Source organism: Rhamphochromis longiceps, linkage group LG12 (genome assembly GCF_057381845.1).
Source record: "Rhamphochromis longiceps isolate RC_006_pf linkage group LG12, R_longiceps_female_GT1.1, whole genome shotgun sequence".
Taxonomy (NCBI): Eukaryota; Metazoa; Chordata; class Actinopteri; order Cichliformes; family Cichlidae; genus Rhamphochromis; species Rhamphochromis longiceps.
Genome location: NC_140568.1, coordinates 27978236 through 27998245, shown reverse-complemented (window position 1 = coordinate 27998245; position 20010 = coordinate 27978236). Strand labels below are relative to the sequence as shown.

At 38.9% G+C, this 20010-nt stretch overlaps 2 protein-coding genes across 5 annotated transcripts in view; one reads left to right on the top strand and one right to left on the bottom strand.

The window, feature by feature from the left end:
• The window catches only part of kntc1 (kinetochore associated 1), a 30228-nt gene extending 21584 nt beyond the window's left edge, over positions 1-8644 (top strand). For 2 of the 4 annotated variants that reach the window (XM_085425604.1, XM_085425605.1), the window contains exons 57-62: positions 961-1024; positions 3017-3146; positions 3230-3319; positions 3792-3946; positions 6509-6611; positions 6747-8643. In XM_085425604.1, the coding sequence (XP_085281730.1) occupies positions 961-1024; positions 3017-3146; positions 3230-3319; positions 3792-3946; positions 6509-6611; positions 6747-6782 (578 nt within the window). In that variant the 3' untranslated portion in view covers positions 6783-8643. Of the gene's footprint in view, positions 1-960; positions 1025-3016; positions 3147-3229; positions 3320-3791; positions 3947-6508; positions 6612-6746 lie in introns of all 4 variants that reach the window. The other 2 variants (XM_085425606.1, XM_085425603.1) reach the window with 2 other exon arrangements.
• Positions 8645-9160: 516 nt separating this feature from the next.
• On the bottom strand, positions 9161-11500 carry LOC146657485 (hydroxycarboxylic acid receptor 2-like). The gene has a single exon (XM_085425607.1). The coding sequence runs from the start codon at positions 11328-11330 to the stop codon at positions 10365-10367; it is 966 nt and encodes a 321-aa protein (XP_085281733.1). The 5' UTR covers positions 11331-11500; the 3' UTR covers positions 9161-10364.
• Positions 11501-20010: the final 8510 nt, after the last annotated feature.

Genomic DNA, 20010 nt, shown 5'->3' with positions numbered 1-20010 from the left:
TGTTCCTCTTTCATTGGCAAGTAAAAGATGAAAAATTACTTTATGTTGAAATGTTTTGGCAAGAGTGGTGCAACTTTAGGCTTTGTGTATAGTTACAGCAATGCAACCCAATAACAGAAAGGCATGTATGAGGTAGGACTGCCCATCATGAGCTGTGGTCAGTAAAAGACTGGGTTAATAACTCTACCTTATGAGCCACAGCTTCCCCTTGAAAAGTCAGAATAATGAGACTCGTGAGTAAGGGCTTTAATGCAGGTTCATAAAAATAAAAAAAACCGAAGAAGAAAAGTAGGAGCTGAAGTTTATTTTGCTGCTTTAAACTTTTTCGAGAAGTCTTTCTCTTAAGCCTTTCAGCATCAGAATTTCGAAACCACCCATAAGCAATTCCCCAAAACCAAGACAGGCTTGATCAGATCTAACAACAAATAATGCTGTGTACGCCACTTCATACAAGTGAGCTGTTTCTGAGGCAAAGCTGATAATGGGGTGTACTAAAATAAGTATAAGGGCAAAAGAAATTATATATGCAACAGTGATTTTTTTTTTTTTTTTAAAGAAAGAAAAAAAACTTGGATTAACTTAAAGAAGAGAAACATGTCAGCTCTCTAAGAGAGTAGTGCAAATTACATTGAGAAATAACAGGTTTAGGCAAATCTGAGAAACAGCTGCAAGAATAATACAGACTTATGTGAGTTGAATCTGACAGATGTGCTCATCTGTACAGTACTACTGTTTTATAGAGGATGGTAGGGATGATTACCTGAAGCAGGGTCAGTGCAGATCATTAATGTGGACATGACGGTATGCTGTCACTGAGTATAAGTTCCCTGATAGTAACTTCACTAGCCAAACGCTTCCTATGAAGCCTTTTAAAGTTGATGATGCATGTGTGCTCTTCTCTGTTCAGCTCTTCTTTTAAATGCAGTTGTTTGTTTGTTTGTTCTTATTTTTTGGCACCAGCTTCTGTTCCTCTGAGTCCAGATCAGCAGGCGATGCTCTACAGGACATTTGTTCTCCTCCTCAAGTATGCCTCACTCACATTCAGCTATAACCACCAAACTGATTCTTTCATGGACTTCTTGTGTTTGAATAGGGCAGCATACTGTGCGTACACTCTTTATTAATTTAAAAGCAAAAATAAATCTTGATACAACTTTTTCAATCAGGACTTGAAAACTCTGGCTGTGCTACAAAAACAAAAGAGGCCTTGCACGTAGATAAAGATGCAAATACTCGATAAGACTATATAAAGTGTTCACACTTAAAATATACTGGTCAGCAAGTGTTTTTAAATAGGCATTATACATCAACTATAATAGAAGCTCAAACAAGAGATCTAAAATGAGGTATGACCTCCTGTGGACACGATGCATGCTGTTGTGCATCTGTGCATTGATGGTACAAGTGTTGAAGAATTGCTCTTCCATACTGGTTGAGTACAGTCAATGAATAGTCACCGGTTGTGCCTGCCTTGAAAAAATTGTATGTTCAGTAGGTGGCATATTAGAAATAAGTAAGCTAGGGATATGTCAGGATATGCTCCTGATCCACAAAGACCTGTCCTGTGTGGACAGGTATTGTCTTGCTAAAACAGGATGTGGTGCTGCTGCAAGAATGGTACAAGTACTGGTTGGAGCACCTCATCCCGGTGCCTCAGTGCAGTCAGATTTCTTCTGAGAACGATCAGGAAATGCAAGGCTGCTGCAGCAGATGCATGCAGGCATCCAGGGTGCCAGTAACTCAGTCAGCTTCAGTCAGCTGTGGCACCAATGATCTTATACATGCTTGGGGTTTTGTTTGTTTGTTTGTTTTAGCTTTTTTGGTGTTCTGAGACAAGTGGCTTAAAAATGCAGTAAACTGAACCCGTGTGTAGTTCATTTGTGTTCAATAAATAGATTTCCAATGCCATCACTGACTAAAACCAGTCAGAACCAGGAATTGGGGCACATCTGTATGCTGTGTTTTCACATCAGCAGCCATGATTTGATTCAGAAGAACAACAGTTTCATGACACATGACATCATCACAGTGAATGAGTGTAAAAGGCTGTGTTTTGTTCTTAATGCAGTGATGTAGGTCTAAACTGCAATATCATGTACTTGTATATATGTTTTTCTCAGTTTAGATAAGATATTAATAATGAAAGTTGATATTGAATGTAGGTGGATTGTTTTGAGTCAGCAGTTAATGAGGTCACTGCCTGTTCTGCCCTTTGTGTGGTCTTTTGCCCTTTGAGGGCATCCACACACAATAACAACAGGTGCACTACAGGGTCCGACAATGAGACAGCCTCCAAAAGGGAATGGTTTTATAGGTGGAGTCCACTGACATTTTTCCCTTATTTTTTCTGACTGGTTTTTCATTTGGTGTCAGCGTCACTACTGGAAACATGAGGTGATACCTGGTCCTTGCAGAGAGAGTGCACAGGTAGTCCAACAACAGTCTCAAGAGCATGGAGATTCTAAGAGAGAGAGAGTTAATCTAGAAGAGCTGGACAGAATACCAGAACTGGCAGGTCCACCACTAGTGCACTGTGCTTTTCAAAGATGAGACCAGCTTCACCCTGTGGACATGAGACGCATGTGAAAATGTCAGGAGCAGCGGTGGAGAACGTTATGCTGCGCATTATGATATTTTCAGGCATGCATTCAGGCTTGTGGGGGCCATACAAACTACTGAGTGCCATTCTGAGTTGCTGCAGTGAAATCTTTGAAAACTGGACTAACTTGCTGCATCTTTTTTTATTGATTTTTTTTACTTTGATTTTCAGGGTCTCTTTGAATGTGGCATTCTGCCTATTCTAACATATTACCTAGTCCATTTCAGACAGATAGATGGATGTCCAGCATAATTCCTTCCCCATTGTGTTTTCTAAGTGTTCGTTTAATATTTTGGACAGTTTATAAACACACTACTTCCGTCTGATTCATTTCTGAATTAGTATTAGACCTGAGTAATGCTTCATCTAATCTTCACCTTAACTCCTAATGTCTCGCCATTGCTTTTCCCTCCCGAGGTGCCCATTTCTGTTGAATCTGGATTTGATCGGAATTGCCAATCGCTTTGCACAGTTCAATCTGCCAGCCTTCGCCCTGGGAACGCTCCTTCTAATTCCCTGTGCTAGTAAGAAGGAGCAGCAGGTCCAGGTCAGTGCATCCATTTAAATACATGTGAGAAGTAAACGTGTAGTTTAGGCTCTGACTCTTTTTTTTTTTGTTGTTGTTTGCAGGGTTTCCTGTCTGTCTGCAACCCGCTCGCCGTGCTCGAGCAGGTGGACGAGCTTATGAACACCGGGGAACTCGCTGGTATTCCTTCACAGGTTAGATGTGACGTCTTTCCACTGCTTACAGATTTAACTGCCTTTAACACTTGTTACCACATTTTACTTTCATTTAGAAATGTCCACTTCAGCTACATTGTCATTTCATTTAATCTTTCTTTGTTTCTAAATATATTTTAAAAATAGAATTCTTTTTATTTTTTAGACATTAATATTTCTGAGTATCAGCACACTCCTTAAAACTGTTAAACAGGAAGTCTGATCAGCTGATAAGATGGTGTGAAATTATGAAAGATATTTTTTTGTTTGTCGGAAAAACAGTGTTGCTAACCAAACACAGAAATAAACCCAATCTTCACGTGAGCAGATTTGCTGTTTTGTAACATCTGATGAAATGAAATTCATCTGCATTCTTCATTGTGATTCTCATATAAACAAAATTATAGAGTATATTATGTTATATATTTAATGTCTTATACTACATGACTTAATTTTCTTAATGATCCATCAGGTCAGGGAGACTGTGTTAACTTTCATCAGCCAGAATGGACAGCATCAGAAACTGCTGAAGACGAAACACTTCAGCCATCTGAAGCAGCTCATAGTGTCGAGTGGGCAGCCTAACCAAGTGAAAGATTTGGTGGACTATCTGATCAGCCAGAACTGGTGAGATTCACACCGCTCAACCTTTCATAGGAAAGCAACAAAAACTTTTCTATAGAGATGGTTTAAAAACATCAACAATAAACTGATGCATAGTGCTGTGATCTAAAAAGTCTAAAACCTTATGTAATCATCCATACAAGGATATAAAGAGCGGGTACCTGTCCTTCCAACCCTCATATAAATGGAAGGAGACTAACAATGATCTACATGTGCCTATGATATCTATGAGCTGTGATCTAAAGCTTTCATTATTATACACATAAAAATCCAGTCTATAACCACGCACTGAGACGCCTCCTCTGCATTGATCTGTAATGGCCAGATCCCCAATCTGCAATTTCACCATGGGCCTCAGACTTGCACAGGAAAAAAAACATCAGCTTTTTAAAACAGGAAGTTATTGGGATACAGTACCACACAGTCGTGTGAAAAACGAGCATACCACCTTCTTTCAAGTCTAAGAGTTTACGCATCAGTGCACAATTTTTAAATTATCTGGTCGTTCCCAGGTTCTAAAATTATTTAGATACAATGTTAGATGAACAACAACACAACATAATTACGCTAGTTCATCATTTATTGAGAAAAAAGAAAACACAGACGCTGCATGTGAAAACTAACTACACCCCGTGATTCTGTTTGCTTGTACCTTTATCTGAACATTGAGTTTGGTTTTAGATAAGAAGATAAGATAAGATAAAACTTTATTAATCCCTCGGGTGGGTTTCTCTGGGAAATTCGGTTTCCAAAAGCACAGCACCAACAGAAGTTAGAGAGTTACAGAATATTATATATATATACACACACACACATATAAATACAGAGACATATATAAATAAAATATACAAAGGGGATGAATAGAATAAATAGGAATAAAAATAAAAATACAAGTGAATTGCACATTTTTTAATTCAGTTTATTGAGGTTTGCAGATGTTCTGTCTTAAGATCTGACCACAGCATTTAAATCAGGATGAGGTCTGCTCTTTAACCGGATCAGTGCAAAATCTTGGTGTTTTTCTATTTCAACCATTCAGCGTAGATTTGTTGCAGTGCTTGGGATCATTGGGCCTCATTTACTCATTCACAGTGCATATGCACAAAATCTGTGATTTATCAATATTTTTGTATTTTAGGAACAAATTTAGTTTAGGTCAGTTCCTCTGACCAAACATACGTACAACAAACACCTGGCTGCCTTATGAATTTGAACACAAATCTGTAAAATGAGTAAGGCTGCTACTACTACTACTACTACTACTACTACTACTACTACTAACAATCATTAGCAATTATCATTGAATTTTGGTTTTTATTCATAGCTTTCTAAAACGCATTAAGCCACAAAATGCTCAGGACTACAAAAAAGGCACGTGAAGAAAACAAAATGCTATCGCCAAGGGGAAGCACAGCCACCCTTTGGTGGAAGCTTATTTGTGCATCCGATTCTTTCAGTCACTACCCGAAGCTCGCGAGGTTCTCGTGTGGGGCTGATGGATCACATGGTTCCTCGGCCTCCACCTGTTTTAATCTTTTTATTCCTTGTGGTATTTTGTTTTTATGTCAACTTTGATTCCAAACTTTGGTGCACAGGGAATCTCTCAGGAGAAATTATATTCTGTTATTTCAGGCCTGCGTGCTTATTTTATTTATTATTTTTGAAACTTCTTTGGTCTCTTCTGGCTTCCTCTTTCAGCATCCAGACACTGTTATTTAATTTTATATGGTCAGACTTTCTTCTTGTTTCTTGCCTCCGAGGTGCAGGATTCTGTCTTATAACATCGTCACCACTTTCTCTTCACTTGGAGCTAAGTGTGTTCACTTATGTTGAGAAGCCATGGCGGGGAAGTGCGCAGATAATAGGCAAATTATATGGGGCTCCCACAAGGCTGCTGGTTTTGAACTATTCTGATTTACTAACATACCCACAGTGGTGAGAATAAAATAGGCCAGTTTGCAGGTTTCTGAATCTGACTGTAATTTTGCATGCAAACTAATTTGTTGCACATGATAAAAACATTTCCACCCAAATATTAGTAAATGAGGCCCATTATTCTGGCTTCAGCTGTTGTGACTCTAGAATACTTTGATATACTAAGTTAATGGTGAATCCTGAATACTCCTGACCTGCAAACTGCCAAAACATCTGCTTTCATAGAGGTGCTGATATCTGCTGATGGTCATTTAATCAAATGCTTTTGATTCGCAGCACCTGGCTGCTACTTAGCCTCTCAATTGAAATGAAAGCAGGTTTTCACACACTGCATTTTGGCTCAGTTTGTTCATTTTTTTTATTTTATTTTTAATTTTGTCTTCATATCTCAAACCTTTTAACTGGAAGAGGTTGTCATAGACTGGCTGTTATTTAAAAACGCTAGCTCTTACTGTTACTCTTACTTACTCTTAATGTTATCCTACAGTCTCAGGTTGTAGCTCGAAATTCAGATTTTTGCTTCCAGTTTAGTTTAAATGCTCGCACTTAGAACTGTGTTAGAAACAGATGTCTTAAACCGGTTAAAGTTGCATGACTTTAGTTGTCTGTGCTCTTCAATCTTCCCTGCAGCCATGATGATGCTGAATCACTCGCTCGTGAGTACATGAAACACAGAGAGCGTCAGCGAGGGAAAACCCTGACAAATGGCTCGTTGTCATCCAGCTGCCTGAAGGTAACTGAAGCCGATATCTTGGGCCGAGTTTAGTGGAACGTAAAGGCTACACATGTTTGATGTGAAGTAGAAGTTTCTTTTTATTAGCTAAAAGCACTTCACCTGTGTGCATTAATGATTTCATTTGTTTTTCAGGACTTTCTTAACATGCAACACGGAGTATTGAGATGAACCAGCACTGTTGCTTCAGCCGTGTTTATATAATCCTCCTTGGTCTGCTTTAGGCTGAGATGCAGTATTTGCACTTCACATTTATCTTTCAGCTGTAATATTTGAATAAACTATTCATTTATGAAAACTGTGGAGATGAGCTATTTAGAAGCAGCAGATCACATGTCAACTTTTATTTTCCACTGTAACTCCAAGTTTGTTTCCTAGGATGTGTATTGAGTTTAACTGTTGATTTTCATTGCACAGCCACACTTTGTACAATATTTTGAAGCTAAAGTACTGTCGCACATCGGTTCTAAAAGAAAGAGGAGCAGTAATCCTAATAAATGATGTACACTGTGTTGCCAAAAGTATCAGCTCATCTGCCGTCACACACATTAAGGAACAAACCAATCTTACTTCATGGAATTTTATACGATGTTGGCCGAACCTTTGCAGCTATAACTTCAACTCTTCTGAAAAGGCTTTGTAAAAGATTTAGAGGTGTTTATGGGATTTATGGGAGTCAAGTTCTTCCACACCAAACTCGGTCATCCAGCTCCCACAGGGCGAGAGGCAGGGTTCACCCTGAACAGGTCACCAATCTGACGCAGGGCTAAGACAACCATTTGCACCGATGGGCAGTTTAGAATCTAACCCCACTAACTGCATGTCTTTGGACTGTGGGAGGAAGCCGGAGTACTCAGAGAGAAAATATGAACTCCACCCAGAAAGGTCCCGACCAGATGGTGGTTTCGAACGCGGGACCTACTTGCTGTGCTCACATTTTCCTAAAGTTATTTCTGTTTTCTTTTTAAATACTTGTTACTTTCACATTTATATGAAACAGCTTCCTTATCTCAGTCGTACTTCTTTGGTTCATCAACTTTTTTTTAAACACTGGTCTTGTTTCTGATGGACTACTTCCCGTCACTCGCTGTTAGAAGTGACTGTGTGATATTTGAGAGGAAGTGTGCACTCACAGTGAGACCGATCAGAGCTGAACTTTATCCATTCTGAATTTTTCAAAAGATTTATACATTTTGGTCCTCCAGTTTTTTCTTCTCCTTTGCAGCTGTCACTCATTCAAGTGTGCAGAGATTATGTATCACGTTTGCCCATCAAGAACGCTCAGCAAGTTTACTTGTTAGTGGTTTAGCCACACATGGTGTGCCCTTAAATGGACTTATAAAGCTCATCTGTTCCCAGAGAGGAGTGCATTAAATTAATGTCATGAGACTTCCTTTTCAAACTCACTTGCCTCATGGGAAACGGAAGACTTTGTATTCTCTGCGTGGCTTTGTGTTAAAATGACGGTTTCATTTTCATCTAAAATGGCCATTTTGTGAAACTGGTGTCCAGATTTAGTCCGGTCCTTGTTCAAGGAACCTAACTCAAGGTATGAATCAGTGTTGCCCTAGCATTATAGACAACTTGCCAAAGAACCATGTTTAAATTGTATCTTTTGGGACTTTGTTACTAGAAGCAAAAACTAAGAATTTGTTCCTATTTTTTCAGTTTAATCAAAGAAAGGTCAATATACTAACACAGTTTGACAGACTCCCTTGTCTAAGAAAGACCAGACTGTGCTTCAATAAATCGGTGGATGCATTTTTCTGCAAAAGATTTTTTTTTAAATTGAGGGGTGGATCAAGACTTTTGCATAGTGTTCTACAGATTGTGTTCATGTATGCAAAAAGGTCTGAGAAATATGAGATTAAATATGTGTTTATACACTCAAACTGTTGCCCCTCAGAAAACATTATATAAAGATATATAAACCAATGCATGTTTTTAAATGCAATTTGTATCATTTATGTGTTTTCAATGATTCAAGGACTTGTTTAAGCTGCACAAGAACCATAATTTTAGCTGCGTGTGAATTAAATGAGAAGAAATGGCTTGTTTCTCAGAATGGACAGATCAAGTGTCATAAAGTTATATTTATAAACTCGATTCACAGAAACCAAAGTGTCTGAATCATCTTTGCTGAACTAGGCCATCAGATATTGTACTTCCCCAACTTTAGCTGCAGTTATGAAACTGCAGTTGTGAGTTGGTTAAAATAGTTTCATGTAAGAAAAACAAGACCCAATAGAGTGCCGAATACCAGGAAAACAAATTAATGCACCAAACAGATTTGATAATATACATGTGAAAGATTTTTCTCTAAGGGTTGTGCTCATTGCTTAAAATCTCTTAAGGAACAATCAGGCTTTCATTAAATCCATTGTTTCCTAATTCAAGAGATGATACAGAACCTGAGTGTGTCTCTATCTGGGAGAGCGCATGGAGATTTAGAAAAACAGTGTAGATGGAGCACACATCTGTCTTCTCCTTCGTATCAAGTATTTGTGTGATAGGTCTGGATTTTATATATCATCTGCCATATCTGCATGTCCTGAAAGATTATTCCTAAAGAAGTTATCATTACATCATACTGATATTGCTGTTGCAGCTGCACACTGATATGTTGTTTAGCACTGTTACCTGACGACAAGGAGGTCCTGGGTTCAAACCCACCACTTGCGTGGTGTTTGCATTTTCTCTCGGTATACACCATCTTTGTGCAACAGTCCAAACATCGTTTTTGATTGATAAACTTACTTTAGTGGGTTTAGGTCAACTCTAAATTACAAAGGGGTGTCAATGTGAGTGTGAACAGCTGACTCTCTTTGTTAGAGAGTCAGCTGTTCACAGACTGTGACAGACTGGCAAGCGGTCCAGGGTGTACCCTCCTTCTACCCCAGCCACCTAAAAGCAGCTATAAACTCCAGTGCCTGTTGTTTTACAGGGAGATATTTTTGAGCCATCTTAACCAGGAGGAGTGTGCTTCATATTGTACTGCTGCAATGCCAGCAGTTTCATTATGATCCCTTCATCGCCCACTTCTGAAAGATTCCAAGAAAACAGGCAACATCTCAGTGTTGACAATAAACTTATATTTATTATCATACGTTCATACAGCATTGGCAAAAGACAAAGAATACATATTCATACAGTTTTGTTGTTTTTATTCAAAGTTGCCTTAATATATATCCATATTTTTAACTCATGTATAAAAGCTTTTATACATTATGTATATATGCAGTATGTTTCTCATTATTATAGTTTTCACATGACAAAAGAAAGAAATCTTATTCAGATGAGGTTATAAATGTCCTTATTTCACATAATCTTTGTTTAATTCACACGTCTTAACGTGTACATGTTTTGGAAGACAAATACATTTAGAAAAGTGCAGTCAGCATTGGTGTGATAGCTTCTAAGCAAGTGATGTGCTGGGAAAAAAAAAGAAAAAAGCTTTTCACTGATGAAAAGTTTAATCACTCAGTTCGGAGGATTTCTGTGCCAGTGTGTAGCTTATTATTTCAAAGTGTGAGTGAGACTGCTTTAGCTAGAAACGGCTCTATAGAAGACACAGCTGCATCGTTTTTTGACTTTTAGAGGTTTTTACTCCATAATTGCCATGTTTTGAAAATGCAATTAATAGTAAATATGAAATAGCTTTAGCACTTACAGCTTAATGATGGAATCGATAAACTTACTTTAAATTGAACCTTTAGCTATGAAGCTGCTTGTTATACCTCCTCAGTTTAGTGATCACAGCTGGCTGATCGACTGGGAGCCCGTTTCCCGGGTTTTCTTCTCTGTACTCTCAGCATTTTCTGTTTCAGGCAGATGAAGAGCCTTCCTGCAGATGCTCTTAAAGACGGGGCTGGAGAAGTAGTAGACCACAGGATCCAAAATGCTGTTGAGGTAGGTCAGGCTAATGGTGATGTAAAATACAATGGTAAGGCTTTCCATTTCAGAACACATGTTAGAGGAACCGGCTAATTTATAGGACTTGATCCAGATCACCAGCTGTGTGAAGTTGCTTGGGAGGAAGCAAATGATGAAGAGCACTACCACGACTATGATGAAGTACAAGGCCTTCTTGATCTTGGCATGCTGGGCCAACTGCCTCCCTTTCAGGTTGCGAACGATGCAGAATGTGCAGTAGAGGATGACCAGCAGAGGCATGTAGAAGGAAAACAGAAATGCAAACTTATGCCAGGAAAGATTACCCTTGGTCTTGGTGTCAATCATGAAGCTCTCACAGTACGTTGTGTTGATGTGTGACAAAGAGAAGACATGAGCAGTCATTGAAGTGGTGATCAACCACAGCCCAAGTGCTCCGATTATGGCTTTAGAGACGCTCAGAGAGTTGATGGGATGGTGGGGATGCACCACACGCATGTACCTGTCCACAGCGATGGCCATCAGGAAGAAGGTGCTTCCGCTGCGATTCAGGGCCAGCATGAAGAGGCAGATGTTACAGAGGGCGTTTCCAAACTTCCATTTGATCCCGGCAAAATAGTAGCTGGCACGGAGAGGTAAAACAATATTGAGCAGAAAATCAGCCATTGCCAGGTTAAAGAGCAACACTGTGCTGCTTTTCCAGGGCCTCAGGTGGAAGCAGAAGATCCACAGAGCCAAACCATTACCAAGAACTCCCAGGACAAACTCTGTCATCAGCAGAGGAGGGAGGACATTGATCAGCAGAGTGCCATTGAAGCTGCAACGCATCGTGAGCTACGTGCCTCTTTGATGTCTTCACAAAAAAAAATGACTCCTTTGGAGCTGCCTGTACTCTTTAAAGGGAAATGCAAATGCAAAAAAAGTGTGATTATGTGGTTCACCCTTTACCCGGAAGCCTGAGGCTTCTGCTTTTTTTTTTTTTTTTTTTTTTAGGTGTTAACAAGCAATTAGTTGTCTGTCTTGGTGGTGTTAAATTTCTGTAGAAATAAAGAAATAAAAATAAAGGTGATAACAAAAAAATCACTTTTACACATCTCTGCATGCAGAAATATTTTCAGCTGTTTATCCTTGGAGTTTTATAAACCTTATGTTGTCACACTGCATGGCTGCACAGTTAAAACTGTCCTACTCAATCAAATCTCTGAGCACATAAGCAGGAACTCATGCCTGTGATGAAGCACTCCTCACATCTTTACCTCAGTCCACACAGGGCCTTTCATGGAGAACTGAAGAATCTCTCTTTCATAGATAACTATTTCACACTCCACTAAGAAGCTTTTCTCATGAATCACAATGACTAGATAATGATCTGTGTTGGTTTTTATTGTGCACTCTCTATGTACAGGAAGTTTAGCATTTATTTTATTATCCTAATAATATAATAATAAGCAAGTTCTTATTCTGGGACAATCACCCACTGCTGTGCAGCTAGCGTGAGAAAGTTCAGCAATTATAAAAAGCCACATTGTACCGCATTGGTTTTATTTACCACGTGCCAAAAAAATTTTACACAAAGGCTTCACTTTGTTGCATGCATTGTGGAGAAGTGTTTAACCTGCATCTGCTGCATCACCTTTTTCATGAAGCTACCTAACACCAGGTAGTACGTGCCAAATAAGATTAGACCAGAAAAAAAAACAAAGGCGATCTGCAAAGTCAAATATGAGAAAAACTGTCTGCATCCAGCTGCGACGCATTAAACTGACCGCTAACAGCGTCCACCTGTACACGCAGAAAGATACTTGTTTTTAATTGGCTATCATCCATTCTCTGATGCTTTGTTGTAAATGAATTCAGTACTTACGTCTTGTACATATTGTATAATAATATTTAAGTCCTTAATGAAACAGAATCTGAGAAATGTCCGAAAGGTTTCAGATCTTTTTATTTTCACAGAGGTTCAGTACTGGAATGAGCCACGGTGGCGTAGTGAAGTACTGAAGCCCACGTTTATTGATTCATGAAGCGAAACTATATAAATATCATCTGAGGGGACAACGTGTCAGATGATGTTCTGCACATCCTGGACAGAGTTGGGGTTTTTTGTGTTTTTTTTCAAAAGGCGGAGGTGTATCTGTCTCTTCCTCACTATGAATACTTAAACAAATTGTGTCATTTAGCACCCTTCAGATAAAACTTTACTGCTGGACACATTTTGCATAATGAAGCTGCATCACTGAGGAGGGTAACTGTGCAAAAGGTCACAGAGTGGAGCATTTTATTTCATATATAAGTTTTGAGCCGTGTCTCATGTCCTTTATAGTTTGCTCCGAAAACTGGAAAATGGGTCAGTGACTGGCTGAGACATGCCCACACATAGACGGAAATACAGCACATAAGTCAAAAATAGAGTTTGTTGGTTTGACCATTTTTATTCTTCAATAAAAAGAACTCTCTTAGGTAAGCTTTCTCGTCATTTCTTGAAATAGTCTTCAGGAATAGTTCTCCGGGCTCCGAGAAGTGGAAATACAAATATGGGAGAAACTGAGCTGTAACAACTTCCAGCTGTACACACAGAGAAAAAATGGCCTTTGTCTTCCGATCATTCATTTTCTGATGCTTTCTTGTCAGTGAATTATGAGCCATTTGTTTCTTTGTGTGCGTTTCTTTTTTACTCGCTACATGATTACACACCTCTCTACATTTAATCATTAGTTATTATTAATCTCTTGCTCTCTTCCACAGTGTGTCTTTATCCTGTCTTCCTCCCCTCATCCCAACCAGTCGCAGCAGATGGCCAAGAGACAGCAGGCAGTTTAACAATATTTTATTAGTTAGGCTTAGGCTTGGAACTGTGGCAAGGACAAAAGCAATGAAACAAACTGGCAGTGAATGAACATCAGGGTGAGGCTTAAATCACTTTGGCTTGATTGCCTGCAATCGGCTCCAGGTGCGCAGGAACTGGAGGAGGTGGTCCTCCCCAGGGGCGGATCCCAGGTAGGCTCAGGAGCCTAATGGAAATTTCAGCCAACCACTGCGGACCATGACAATTGGGACCTGATAAATGTAAAAACAAAGAATTACCTGATTTTTTTTCAAAAATAACAGTGGCACTACAACGTCCTCATAAGTAGATGTCACGCCCTTGTAGAGCAAAATTGGTATTTTGGTCTAGACAACCCAAAATGTATTGTCCACATGTGTGGACGCCAATGTCGTAGGAGATTACGTTGAATTGAATTGAACTGGAGAGACCAATGCACGACTGATAGTGTTCCAGTCTGTTTTTCTATCCAGATATGCTTTTACTGCATTGGCAGTATGTTTTTTAGATCAATCAGATTTTAACCCAGATGGTATATCATGGTGGAATAAAGTCTGACGGTTCTTTATTGAGTTCATAATTCCAGTTGTGACTGATAACAACACCACTGGCTGAAATAGCAGAGGTCAGCACGTCTCTCTGTCACGTATGAATCCTTAAACAAATCATGTTATTTTGGACCTTTACGGTCTGACCGTTTTACATAATTTAGCTGCATTGCTAAGTAGGCTAACATTTTTACATTGGAGTGAAGCATTTAATTTTAGCTGCTTTCATGTGTAGTGGTCCTTTAATAATCGCCCCGTTGGCGTAAAAATACTATTTTATGCCCATCAAACTATGATATCTTTGGGATTTTTTTTGTAGATACAAAGAAATGGGGAAAAATTGCGAGTCTCTGGTTGGGCTGCTAGTGACCAAGGCCCCAAAGATATCATTTAAGGTCACGTCCACACTAGCCCGGATAGATTTGAAAACGGCGCTTTCGTCCGAAAACGCTCCGCGTCCACAAAAGCACTTTCAGTCATTTTCACAGAGTTGAGCGTCCACGTTCAAACGGCCGCAAACGCTTACTTTCCAGTCCTGCGCATGCGTGAAACGCAAGAAGATTCGACCTGCCTCTCTTTGAAACGTCGCGGCAAAATTTTGAGGAAAAGCATCGAGTTTTTTAAATGGACTAACAATGAGGTGGAGGTGTTTCTGCGATTAACACAAAAATACAAAGTTGCAAAAGTGAGTAAGAATTAAAGAATTTGAAGAAAAGCTATCTGGAGCATGTACAGACTGATATTAATATTTAATAGGGCTGTCAAAATTGAGAGCAAACAAAACAACTGCCCTCCGCTAGCTTAGTTTAATTGGTCACGTGACTGCATCACATGACTGACATACGTCATCGTTTTAGAAAGTCTGTTTTCGCTGTGCACACTCGAACCCTGCGTTTTCCATGAGCGAAAACGCCGTCTAAGTAAGTATTACTTCTAAGTTGCAGTGAATTGATAGAAGAAAATAAACTGTACAAAACTAAACAGAAGAAAGTAGAGAAATAAAAACTTAACACAAACCAGTGACGCACTCCAGGGCCTGTTCCGTAAGAAGTGTATTTGTTGTAGCATTACTGTGGAAACAAAGTACTTTTGTTCATATTTGGTTATGTTGTGAACACGGCGGTGATGAAATGTACCCATTTACTCCTTAGTCACGTCCTGTCTTACAGTCTGGGTGATCTGTTTCTAGCGCTGTTGGAAAGGGGTTGTGGGTGGTGGTGTGAGCAGACTTGTGTGATAAATTAACCCTGGGGAGACAAGATTTATACACTTTAAGTATTATTAATTATGTGAATTTAATCCAGGAAAAATATTTCAAAGGTTTTATACATTTCATTTAGAAAATACTGAAAAGAAATGAGAAATAAAAGTAAGAAGTAACTGTAGTTTACTGGCTGGATCCTTTGTAGTTATGTAAGATACGTTAATGAAATTAAAATTAATTACACATTAGAGCTCAGCAAAATAAAATACATATGATCTTATGATATTATCACATAGTGAAACTAATATCTCATTAAGGTAAAACCTGAACAAAAGTAGCTCAAATTCAAACAGAACATGAAAGTTTAAAAAAACAACAACAACAACAACAACAAAGAGCTAGTTGTAAAAATGTAACAATCAAATTAATTAAAGAAATTAATCTGAACAAATTCAAAACTTAATTTTTTTTTGAATAAAAGATAAAGTGAGTATAATGAAACACAGTCCTTTTTTTCTGTATTGCAGTGTTTTATTTATTTTTTGTCATTAGCAGTCTGACCTTGCATCATTTTTTAATGTGAATCTGGTTGTAGAGAATTACCAGGTTTCGTCATAGGGGTTATTTGACAGTCAGGCAAAAAGCCGCCTTGTTTCAGCCCATCCATAATCAGCAGCAGTGGACAATTATGACGCAAACGCTGGCACTATGTTTAACTCTGCTGCCATCTAGTGGATAATATCTGAAAATGCATACAGCACACAGGTCAGAAGTTGAAACATACTCATCATGGGCATGAATGTCATATTAATTTTGGACTTTTAATGAATAATTGTAGAGGATCTTTGATTACTTAAAAAAAAAAAAAACAAGACAAGGTTCCACAAGTTTGAATTTATTTTTGGTATTTCTACGATCTACACACGGTCAAAGGTTTTAATCAGTCATGCTAAAGGTTCTGCAATGTAGTTCAACTTGACAAGACCAAGGCCTATTATCTTCTCATTAGTGATCATGACTGACCACAACTGGTCAACACAACTCTTTGCAGCATAAAAAGTGTTTGTTTGACAGCATTCACTGGAGTGACCAATACTCCAATGAGCAATTGGGAAGTCAAAGGAAGTCACTGAAGATCTAAGAATAAGAATTGTGGATTTACATAAGTTCAGAAGGTCTCTTGGAGCCGTTTTTAAACAACTGCCGATCATCAGTTCAAGCAGTTGTACACAGGTACAAGTCTTTCAGATGTGTCACCACTTAGCTGAGGTCTGGAAAAAGTGTCACCCTCAGATAAGAGGACTTTGGTTGGGATGTTTAGAAACAATACAGGAACCATCGAAGGTCAAACCTGCCATGAACTGGAAATTGCTGGAACACCAGTATCACTGACCACAGTGAAGTGAATCTTAAATCAGAGGTTGCTGACAAAGAAAAGAAGCCCCTGTTCCAAACAAACGCCTTCAAGATTGGCCAAAAATTCTCCACATGGACAAGCCAAACTCCTTCTTGAGAAAAGTTTAATGGTCAGATGAGACAAAGACTAAGCTCTTTGGCCTCCATGACAAGACAATGTTTAGAGGAGTAAAGGTGAGGCTTTCAAGTCTGAGAACATTGTATCAGCTGTCAAGTATGGTGGTGGCAGCATCATGCTCTGGATATGTTTGGTTTTGTACAACATGCATATACATTGTATAAAACTTGGACACAACTGGGTGTTCTGACAGGACAATGATCCCAATGCACATCAAAACTGGTTTCGGAATAGATAAAGCAGGTTAACAGCAAACTTCTGGAATGACCTTTCCAAACCCCGACCTCAACTCTATGGAAAATTTGTAGACTGTGCTTAAAAGCCGGTTCTGTGCCAGGAAACCCACTCATTTAATTGAACCTTACCGATTTTGCAAAGAAGAGAATTCAGATTTGCAGCAGAATCATCCCAGACGCTTCTTGTTGGCTACCAAAAGTGTCTGGTCAAAGTGCAGCTTGCTTAGGGACATTTAACTATATCTTTTTATGTATGTCAGTCTGCCTCAGGGCAGCTGTGGCTACAACTGTAGCTTGCCTTCACCAGTGTGTGAATGTGTGTGTGAATGGGTGGATGACTGGGTGTGTAAAGCGCTTTGGGGTCCCTAGGGGGGACTACCGGTAGTAAAAGCGCTATAAAAATACAGGCCATTTACCATATGGATAAAAAGGGGGTTTTATGTATATGTCTTAGCCTCTATGTATCCTTGGACCCTGTGTGGATTAAAGAAAATTACAAATAAATTTAAAGTTACACCCAATTCTTGCTTTTCTTAGTCATTTAAGATGCTGTACAATCCTTTCAAATACTGTTTAAAGAAATCTTGAAAAAAAAAAATTACCCCAACAATCTTGACCGTGACGAGTGTATTAATACCTTTGACTGCAACTGTACATGTTTTAGAGACTACGTCATCTGAAGTGTTTCTTTGATGCACAAGAAATGTTGTGTGAGGAATTACTAATAAGAATTTTATTAATGATTACTATCTTTTCTGTTGTATATAATGTGCTTTATAGAGGCATGCACAGTTACCATCAGTTATCCCATCTTTCCTCCACAGACCTTCACCAGAGTTCATCTAATTATTCACACATAGCTCATCGGTCATAATGTCAGTGCATTACTCAGAATTCTTTCATACAGATGTCACGCGGTAATTATCCATGGATGTGACTTGCAGCTCGTCAGTTCAGATATCGTCAGTGTGTGCAGAGTTTACACCAGGGAGAAAAAATGTGAAAGAGCCAGTATGGCTTGCGGGGCCTTTTGTCTCCCATCTCCTGTTGTCCCATCAGCCTCTGTGTTTCTTTTACTGCATAGTTGGGAATAAGACATGTGTGCTACTCTACCCAGCCGCGTGAACATGAAATTCCAGTCTGACAACATTGAGCAGCACTGAGATCTGAGCAGATCCTAAAAATAAAAATAAGAAACGGAAACTGAAGGGTCAGTCTGTTGTCACAGAGATTATCTTGGTGGTGGTCGACTGAGGAGAAAGTGAACATCCAACAGATCAAGAAACAGCACCGATGACTTAAACCGGGAGTTAGTGCTCAGCACAATTCAGCGTAAACAAAACATACAACATTAGAAGGCTTTTGCGTGTCTAACTGATTCCGATTTTTTGTGTGTCTTGATTATCTGAACTGATCTGTTGCTGAACATTTTGTCTGAAACTGTGAAATGATAAAAGATTGAAGACATCATGATGACTGAGACAAACAGAAATCAGGTTTTTCCTCATACCTGTCTGCCAGCCACAGGGAGTTAAGTCAGGAGAGGCATGTGACACAACACCCTGTAGCTCAGAAGTGGGCAACATTAGAAACTGGGACTGTTGCTTTTACCGATTAATCCATAAGGGAGTAATTATTAGGGACAGACCACTTATTTACTTAATTATAAAGAGAAATAAGAACATCGAAGAGGAAACACATTAGTTTGTTTATCTGCTGAATTTTAATACACCTGAGACTCAAAGTGAAGAGCAGAGATTTAAAGCATACAGAACATTCTGTAGTCATGAAGTGGAAATGAATTATAACCTGAGTTTAATCAGATCCTAAAAGACTAAACTATTGTTATTTTAAATGAACTGTGTGTGTTACGTTGGGTTGGACCCTTTTTGCTTTCAGAACTGTCTTAATTCACCTGGCACAGATTCAATTTGATGCATGTTGACATGACAGCATCACACAGCTGCAGCAGATTTCTTTTATCCTAAAGGTGCTCTGTTGGACTCAAACTTCTAATTCCTCATCTTAATGTTACAGGAGCAATCTAGACTCATCTGACCAGGCAACATTTTTCCTATTTTAGTGAGCCCGTGTGAATTGTAGTCTCAGTTTCCTGTTCTTAGCTGATGGGAGAAGCACCCAGTGCGGTCTTCTGGTGCTGTAGCTCATCTGCTTCGAGGTTTGACATGTTGTGCATTCAGGGATGCTCTTCTGCTAAGACATTTTCACTCAGAAAACTTCTGCTCATTAGATATTTTCTCTGTGTAAGCCCTAGAGATGGCAGTGTGGAAAAAATCACAGTACTCAGACAAACCTGTGTGGCACCAACAATCACGCCTCTTAAATCTGACTTAAATCTTTTTCCTTCCCCATTCTGATGCTCATGTGAACTTCAGCAGACCATGACTACATGCCTGAATGCACCGAGTTGTTGTCATGTGATTGTCTGATTAAATATTTGACTTACACGGGTGTACCTTAGAAAGTGGGTGGTTCACACCTGCTTATATAAGCCCAATATTTTTGTTTTATTTAATTTGATTTGTGGAATTAATTATTCCGCAAATGCGAATGTGCATCTACAAAAACACATCTTAATCTGACTGTAATTTCCTGTTTTATGTTCTCCCAGCTGGATTACTTAAAAAAAAATCAGACGCATTCTCGGGATTAAAAGATAATTTAGAAATAATCCTCATGGGCTTGGATGTCATTGAAATGGCGAGGCTGACAGTGGCGTGTCTAGAAAGTTTTGTTGGGGGGGCCAGGTAGGGGCACAGATTTGGAGAAGGGTGGCAGATGTAATTGGCAGATAATGTTAAAAAATAAAATTCTACCAACCGTTAACCATAATTCAATAACCCTATAAACCTAATAACAGAATGTGCTTTTAATTCTTATTAGAATGAGATTTTAACCACTACGGTGCAAAGTTTTTAGATACTGCGTTGATAAAGTACAAGAGATGCAATCAGTGTTTTGTCAGTGTTTATTCAGTATTCAAGGACAGCAATATTTGCATAGTGTTTTTACTGACATATAGTGCACATATGTTTTGGCCAAAAGCATTTTTGAATATTAAAATACGAACATTTTTAACATACAATTGGCAAATTAGCCAATGCAAAACTTTATCAGCCTATTAAAAAAAGAAGATAATGA